Genomic DNA, 8,972 nt, shown 5'->3' with positions numbered 1-8,972 from the left:
CCCCCAACCTCGTGCGCGAAGCCGCCATTTTGTGTCTCTGAACCCTCCGCTACCCAATGCGTATTGCGCTCCTCCTCCATTATTCCCACCTCTTCCCTGGGGTCCTGGGTCGATTCTAAATCCTCTAATTCCCCATCCGGCATCCGGTCGCCTTGATTATCCATGGCACGATTTTAAATTTAGATGTTACTACAATTTCGGCCGCTCGTAATTTCGAGTGCGTTAAGCGCACTTCGGGTCCGAATCTCGCTCCTGACACCAATTGTTACGGAATCGGAGTACGGCACTCCCCTTAGCGGGGGGGGGGGAGGGGGGTTAATCCCCTTTCTATTTGCACTGGCCGTCTCCGCTCCCAAAGCTACCCTGCTCCCTCCACGAGGCAAGTGGGCAACTTGGCTCGAGCCGCGGGCTGCTAAAAACATGGGGCCCGCAAGGTGAACCCCCACTCTAGCGGGGAAAATGGCCTTAAAACGATCATTCATATTCATTCATTCATACTAGCTGAATGCACCCGGCGTTGCCCGGGTTCTTTTTGAATGAATTTAATCTTCTGTACATCGGTCTGACATGAGCCGAGTATCAGATAGTGCTCAACGATTCCTTGTTCTTTCTTCTGTCGGGCCCCGTGAGGGAGAATTTTGAAAGCATGTGTTTCAATCAGTCAGATATTCCTATTAAGTGCATAAGTTGTACTTCAAGAGAATTTTGAAAGAAGAAGATTTATTGTGAAATGGGCCCAGGTGGCCTCGACCGGCCTCACCACATAGCCTATAACCTTCCCGGGGCGCGTCCCGACATTTTTTGTTTCAGAGGTTTCCTCCTATCTTTCACCGTTCAGGAAATTAGCGCGTGCAGACAAACAAACAAAAACTTTCTTTTATATATACAGACTTGGCATTTAATATGGAATATTTTTTTTTTCTTGACTTGGGTTTACTTTCATAACTCAGTATATCAATCTGGTGAGTTTGTTTTACACTTTGGTGATTTATTTGTTAAAAGAACCATGTCACTGATTGTCTGTCGCAGCAAGAAGTCAACAACAGGATTATATCACAGGTGGCGTGGCAAAATGTATGGACAGGTGCATTTGACGATTGGCTTCACAGTCGGGTATACAAGGGTTGTTGCGTTCTGTATTAGTGGAAAACAACTGCTGCATGTCTCCAAAAGTTATTGCCGCTTCCTCTGGAGATGGTCCGTCAACTCGACAATGCTGTTTGTCATGGAGTGGTGGCTTTACGAAATTACGGCATGAAAGAGCGTGCTATTGCTCGGCAGTATGGCATCACTCAAGGTCAGGTGTCAAAGATCCTGAAACGAAATGCTCAGAGGGGTGTCCCTACTCCAATACCGAGGCCAGGACGTCCCCGCAGAACCACAAGGAGGGATGATCGCCAGCTGCACCGGTTAGTCCGCAATGGCCGTACCAAGTCAGCTAATCGGCTTAGGGCTGAGTGGCAGCAACTGACAAATGTGCCTGTATCCAGAAGGCTAGTCAACCAACGACTGGTTCAAGCAGGCTATCGTGCCAGGCGTCCCCTGAGAAAGCCACGCCTGACCAGACAACACCGCCAGCGCCAATTGCAGTGGGCCAGAGAGCACCGTCAATGGCAGCCAGGACACTGGAATCACGTGATCTTCAGTGACGAGTCTAGATTTCTGGTCTATTGTCAAGATGGCCGCGTCCGAGTGCACAGACAAGTGCATGAAGCCTACAACAAAGATTGTCTCATGCCAAGAGTCCAAGCTGGAGGTGGTGGGGTGACCGTTTGGGCTGCTTTTCATGCAGGGGGAAAAACTGACCTGGTTGTTCTGAATGGAAACCTGAACCAGTTCAAGTACAGGGCCATTCCTGGAAGAAACATTGCTTCCATTTGCTCGTGCAGCCTTTCCAGGAAACTTTGTCTTCCAAGATGACAATGCACGGCCTCATCGTTCTCGCATGATCCAACACTTTCTTGCTGACCGTGGTGTAGAGCATATGGAGTGGCCTGCCATGTCCCCGGATATGAATCCGATAGAGAACTTGTGGGCAGAATTAACGCGTCAAATCGACCACTTGGACCAGCAGCCGACCTCTGTGCGTGAATTGCAGCAGACTATTGTCACTGCATGGCAAGCGATTCCTGTCCAAACCTTGGCAAATCTCGTGAACAGCATGCCTCAACGTGTATGTGCTCTCCTGAATGCTCGTGGGGGTTACATGAAGTACTGAACTGTAATTTTACTGTCCGTAATCCCAGTCGTAATTTAACTTTTGTTTTTGTTAAAAAAAAATTTGACTAACGTGCAAAATAAAGAGATACTTCTGGAAAACGTACAGAAGTTTAACACAGTACTGTCCGTGAATTGAGTTCAATGTCAGTTTACATCACTTTCAAGGATCAATTTATTTGTTTCTAAATGTCAAATGTGGTTTTTGTTTCTTTTAAAGGTCACATTAACAAAATCTAGAATAATTTCAACATAATTCCAATGAACTTTTGGTTCTAAGACCTCTTGAAAAGTAAGTTCACCCCCACAAAAAAATATTCCATATTAAATGCCAAGTCTGTATATAGAAGATAGATTGTCGCATTCCCGGGGCAAACACCCCTGGGAACGGATTAGCCTTGCAAGCTTTACACTCCGAGGCGTTCAATTCAAATATTGCGGAGCTAATACGCGCGGGGGATGAGGCAGCGAAGGGTAACGAAGCTCTTACCTTCACGGACCCCACTGGCCGTCTTCGAAACCTGGATAGTCAAATCAAACCAGACACAGAATTAAAATGTACAAATAAACAGGCTTAATAAAAAAAATGCCAGGGAACAAAGAATGCATGGTAAAATATTCCTAAGTTGAGATCCACCCTACGGACTCAAATACACACAAGGGGAAAATAAATGAAAGTAATTATTGTGTCTGTGTGGTGCGTTTGACTGCACTCCGTGGGCTCCTCTAGCGGTCCCCGCACCATGGTGGCCGTCAACTGTGAAACGAACAGGCCTGCACTCCTTCCTGCTCGGCCGCATCGAGCCCCATCATTTCACTGTCCGCACACGGCACCAGCGTGCAAACACCAAGAAGGATAGAGTTTGTCGCCTTTTTCCCAGCCCCGGAACACCAAGCCCCGAGAGCACGATTTTGACCGCCAACAATGATTGTCTGAACCAAGTGAGCCGCAAGGATGTCGTCCACTGGTGTTCGATCTCAGGAACACGAACTGTGACCGCACGCGATCAAAGCCAGGGTCAAGAGGAAGATGTGCCTGCTCCCGATGAATGTCCCAGGTGTAAGAGAACAAAATGTCGGGAACACAGTCTTTTGGTTTTCAGAGCTCTTACGTCACCCGACGATGTCCGCGCGCGGTCCAATCAACGGCCGCCACCATATCACTTATTGCCGTCCTGATCAATCGTTCTTCGGGGCGTGGCGTAATCGCCACATGCCCGCCTTTGTGATGGCTCGGCTGGCAGATCCCGCGGTAATTTTCAATGTCCTGCTTCCGGTTGTTTTATTTCGTGTTATTAATTATGGTGTCGATTGCTTGGCTTGGCTATGGTGTGTAGTGCGGTGTCATAAAGAACACAGAAAAAGTGTACAGAGGCAATTACATACAGGGGATTAATTACCCTTAATCCCTCACTAATTAACATAACTCCACTCTTCGTCATGGGGACAAAGATACACTCTTACACGACATCCGATCTAAACGGATCCCTACTTATGGTACATGGGGGTCCTTCTTCATGACAGTCAGAGCGCACACCCTATGCAATTCTACCTGGACTAAGGTATTGCATTGCCTATCCCCCACAAATGTAACAATATACACTACCGGTCAAAAGTTTTAGAACACCTCAATTTTTCCAGTTTCTATTAAAATTTACGCAGTTTAATGTCCAGTGAATAACCTGAAATGGTACAAAGGTAAGCAGTAAACTGCTCGAGGTTAAAAAAAAGTTTAGGTTTGCAAAAATGGGAAAATAATGTAAATTGCAGTTATATTGTAAAAAAAAAAAAAAAAAGGCCTTCTTCAGGGAACAAGTAATGGGTTAACAACTTACAGCTGTTCTGCAGCAATGTAAGTAAATTAAGCCTTGAAAGCTGATGCAAACAATTCCTCCAGGTGTCCCAAACTATGCTGATTACTTGATTACAAACCCCCTGTCTGTATAAAAGCAGTATTGGAACAGACTGTTATTAAACCCTCTGAAGCATTATTTGAACAATATTGCACTGCAGGAAGTAGTATATTGGAAACTGGAGGAAACTCTGACAGAAAGAGGTCTGGCAGACCCAAAGCCGCAACAGAATCAGAAGACAACTTTCTGAGTCAACAGCTTGAGTGATAGGCGGCTCACAGGACAACAGCTTAACACTGGTCGAAGTAAGCAAGTCCCAGTTTCAACTGTGAAGAGAAGACTTCGAGCTGCAGGTTTGACAGGTCGAGTGGCAGTAAGAAAGCCATTGCTAAGATGGCAAAATAAGAAAAAGAGGCTTGCCTGGGCCATGAAGCACTGCCATGGGACTACTGAAGACTGGAAGAAGGTATTATGGACCTATGAATCAAAATTTGAAATCTTTGCTTCATCATGCAGGGTTCTTGTGTGTCGTCGAGTAGGCGAAATGATGGTTCCTCAATGTGTGACACCAACTGTCAAACGTGGAGGAGGAAGCGTGATGGTCTGGGGCTCTTTTGCTGGATCCAGAGTCGGCGACTTGCACAGAGTGACTGGCACGGCACCCTGAACCAAAAGGGCTACCACAGCATTTTGCAGCACCATGCAATACCCTCAGGTATACGCCTAGTTGGTCAGGAGTTCATCCTACAGCAAGATAATGACCCTAAGCACACCTCCAGGCTATGTCAAAACTACCTTCGAGGAAAAGAACAAGACGGTAGGCTTCAAATCATGGAATGGCCAGCACAGTCTCCAGACTTAAACCCCATCGAGCTGGTTTCGGATGAACTGGACAGAAGGGTGAAAGCAAAGCAACCTACAAGTGCAACACATTTGTGGGAACTTCTGCAACAGTGTTGGGAAGAACTTCCCGAACAATATTTGATTTCCACTGTAGAAAGAATGCCACGGGTGTGTTCGGTGGTTATATCTGCAAAAGGAGGCTACTTTGCTGAGTCAAAATTTTAAATTAAATTTTCTTAAACAAGATGATTCTATGATTTCTTTTTATCTCCAATTCAGAGTACGTTGAGACATTAAACTGCATAAATTTCAATAAAAATTGGAAAAATTGAGGTGTTCTAAAACTTTTGACCATAGTCCACTTGGTGTGCTTGGTGTCCCACTTCTTGAAGAACGAGCCCAAAAAGTTTCATTGTGCTTGGTGTGGATTCAAACCTGGGACCTCTCCTAGTGTTCAGGGCCCAGTTCTTGTTAGCGGTCAAGGTCATTGTAACTCACAACTTCCAAATGAAAAACAAATTCGACAAATTTCAGAAAATTAACTAAATACAAAACTACAATATCTTGGTTGGACAAGTGTTAACTCGTAAATTACTAGGTATAAATAGTAAATTACTCGGTATAAATAGAAAAAATTGTTTTTGTTTTGTTTTGTTTTTTTGTATACAAGTTCTAGGCTTGTGAAAGAGCTAACATTAATCACACAGAAAGTCAAACCGACACATAAAACACAAAATAAGGGGAGCGGTAGACAAGATGGGGAGAGAGGGGGGGGGGACACAAACACAACATTTGAGAGCAGGGACATCGAGAGAACTGTGAGGGCTTGGGGAAGGTGGGAGAGGTACAAAACATATGGACACTGCAAGGACTACCACAAAAGAAGCTCGAATTTCAAAAAAGTGTATCTGGGGTGAATTAGCGGGGGTAGAAAAGATCAAAGTTTTCGATGGGGGAAGATAAGAGATGGTGGTGAACAGCTGTTTTAAAGACCTGGAGGGGAGGAGTGGGATTGAAGGGAGTGGGGGAGTTTGTTCCAGAGGTGGGAGAAAAGAGGAATGAAAGAGTGAAGGTGAGCAGAGAGCCTAGATTTTGGCAGTTTAACCATAAGAGGGTTGCTGGCAGATCTTGTGCGACCTGTCGGAATATTTGGGGGATAGAGCACAGAGAGCTGGGGGAGCAAGGCCGGAGAGGAGTTGGTAGAAGACAGGAAGACCACCAATCTGCCTGCGGCGAGTGAGTGAAAGGCCCTCGGAGTTAGCTTCATCGCAGGAGATTCCAATGATTCTGAAAGCTTTGGTTTCAACAGCGTGAAGCCGAGCTAGGTGTGAGGCAGGAGCACCGGCCCAGAGGGGGGAACAGTATTCTATTGAGCTGCGTACTTTATCTAAGGCATCAAGTCGAAAAAAACGTAAATAGAATGAGTGTAAATCGAGGACCAAGTGTGTGTGTGTATATATATATTTATATATATTAGAAGAAACTTTGCCCTCAAAAGAAGATACCATTAAGTAGAACTTCTTCAGTGGTCTTTAACTTTGTAACTGTTACTATTACCATTTCAGCATTCCCATATATATATATATATTTTGGCTTGGTTTCTGTGCCTGAAGGTGTCAAGATGGAAGGATGCGTGCCGAGTCGCAAGGCTGCGGCTGCAACAGGAACTGGGGAGAGGGGAGGGTGCAGTTCGAGTACAGGATGCCTTGAGGGAACATGGCCGTGAAATGGAAGCAACGCTGGCTCAGAGAGAGGGCCAACTGGCACAACTGAGCTTACAGGTAAATAGATTGGGCACGAAACAGGTTGGGCAGGTTGTAAATGTATCCTCAAGTCTCTCCTTACAATGGGAGAATCGAACATTGCAGCATCTTTCAATGGTTGTATGTTCTTCATATTTTTTGACTATTTATGTGCTTGCTTTTAGCACAGTTTGGCACCATTATGAACTTCTGCTAATTGTGTAAACTCGCATATTTTTTCCCATCTCTGCATTTTCCAATTTTTGTTTTTTGGACACATTTGATTAACTGCCCTGATTGGTCTGCACCACCTGTGAATTGTTAATAACATGCCTCGTTTTATGTGACTGCAAGCAACATGTTGAATGTTTTGAGAGGAAAATAACATTCAAGATTTTTGAACTCCTCATGGTTCCCGAGGGAGGTATCAAGTATTTAGTCTTGGTGTGCTTGGTGTCCCACCTCTTGAAGAACGAGCCCAAAAAGTTTCATTGTGCTTGGTGAGGATTCAAACCTGTGACCTCTCCTAGTGTTCAGGGCCCAGTCCTATTCCTGATCTTCATCGATGATCTCCCTGTCTCTGGAAAATCCTCTTTCTATTTGCTGATGACTCCACCATCTGCCGTGACATCCCTTGTCCTTCAGACAGGCATGCTGCAGCCTCTTCCCTCTCCTCAGACCATGAAAAATATCACAAACATGTCAAACATTTGGAATATGTATTGCGATTCTGACAAATCTCGCACTCTCTATCTCTCTCCGAAAGGACAGTGTGGTGAACCCTCTATCTACTTTCTTAACAATCCTATTGAGGAAATTCAGTCATTCAAACTCCTGAGTTGCACTATCAGCCATGATCTTTGTTGAGCAAAGCAGATTTCAATGTTAGCCTCCAAAGCCAGCCGCCGACTGAGCATCCTACGTCGTACAAAGTCCTTCAATGCACGAAACCTGAAGTCCTATCAACCAACCAGGCCTTCATCCACAGCTTGATAGATTATAGCTGTCCCCTCTGTGCTCGCTCCCCTGCCTCCCATATTGCTCAATTTGATGCTATGGATACCAAGGTTTTCAACATTATTGGAATTTTCCGCAAAGAAGCTGAGTCAATGGGTCTATCACTTAGCCATTGCAGACAGGTCGGTGGACCCTGTTTTCTCCCTCCTCCTTTCTTGTCTTGCACCATTTGCTCTTTCCATCATTTGTCCCCTCTTTCCACCCTACCCTCAGGTTTTTGGAGGACTCGCATGTTCCACCATCAACCCCCTTTCTGGTGAAACTACCTTAATCCAGGATCACTGCTCACTAGGGTGGTCCAAAAATGCAAAAAAAATCACACTTTTATCTGGATTTTGATGCTCTATTGGATTATTGTTAGAAATGGTCTAAATCATTCACCCAAAAAATATTTTGCATCTGAGTCATCTATAAACTCATACACACTGAACATATAAATTTGTCATTTTGGTCAATTTTAATGAAAATCGTCCATGTTGAGAGGCTTACAAAGACTTTAGAAATATTTTTTTCCTAAATAATGTCATTGATGGTACAATGTACATACCCCTGTGAAGTCCTCATGGTCGAAACATGAGTGATACATGTATGAACATGTTTCAAACATGTTTCAAGCATTGTCAAACATGTTTCGACCATGATGATTTCACAGTCACACTCACAGGCGCATGCAAAAAGTCATGAACCACAAAATGGCTTTGTACAATAGTGCATGTACTTTTTCCACCTAGGTTGCTATTGGATTGTTCTCGCCATATTTCAATTGAAGTGTGTATGAGTTTCTAGATGGAATTGAGCGAAAATATTTGGTGGGTGAATGTTTTAGACCATTTCTAACAATAATCCAGTAGAGCATCAGAATCGGAGAGATCGATGTTTTTTGGACGACCCTACTGCTCACCCTCCACTCATTGTCCCCCGTCGCACAGTGGAGCGAAAGGGGGACTATGGCTTTCCCGTCCGTCCGTGCGTGCGTGCGTGCGTAAGCGAAGGACCGCATTCGAATTTGGTGTGTGGGTGCAACCCACGTCAAAATCCAAGATGGCCGCCGCCATGTATGTATGATGCCATGTATGTCTGAACCTTGTAACCTACATTATCTTGAAGAATAAGCGAAGTACCAACTTCTAATCTGGTGTGTGGGTGTATCTAGGCACAAGGAAGAACGCTATTGAAAATTGGGTCGCCACGTCAAAATCCAAGATGGCCGCCGCCATGTATGTCTGAACATTGTGAGATGAATATCTTGAAAAATAAGCGAAGTACCAACTTCTAATTTGGTGTGTGGGTGTATCTCGGC

General features: G+C 44.8%; 1 protein-coding gene across 2 annotated transcripts in view; it reads left to right on the top strand.

Moving 5' to 3' along the window:
- Positions 1-8,972, top strand: part of LOC137412342 (uncharacterized) — a 57,718-nt gene that overhangs the window by 41,559 nt on the left and 7,187 nt on the right. For both annotated transcript variants that reach the window (XM_078773969.1, XM_078773970.1), the window contains exon 17: positions 6,527-6,694. In XM_078773969.1, coding sequence (XP_078630095.1) covers positions 6,527-6,694 — 168 coding nt within the window. The remainder of the gene's footprint in view (positions 1-6,526; positions 6,695-8,972) is intronic.

Source organism: Myxine glutinosa, chromosome 3 (genome assembly GCF_964187855.1).
Source record: "Myxine glutinosa chromosome 3, kmMyxGlut1.1, whole genome shotgun sequence".
NCBI lineage: Eukaryota > Metazoa > Chordata > Myxini > Myxiniformes > Myxinidae > Myxine > Myxine glutinosa.
This window is presented reverse-complemented; position numbering and strand designations above follow the sequence as displayed.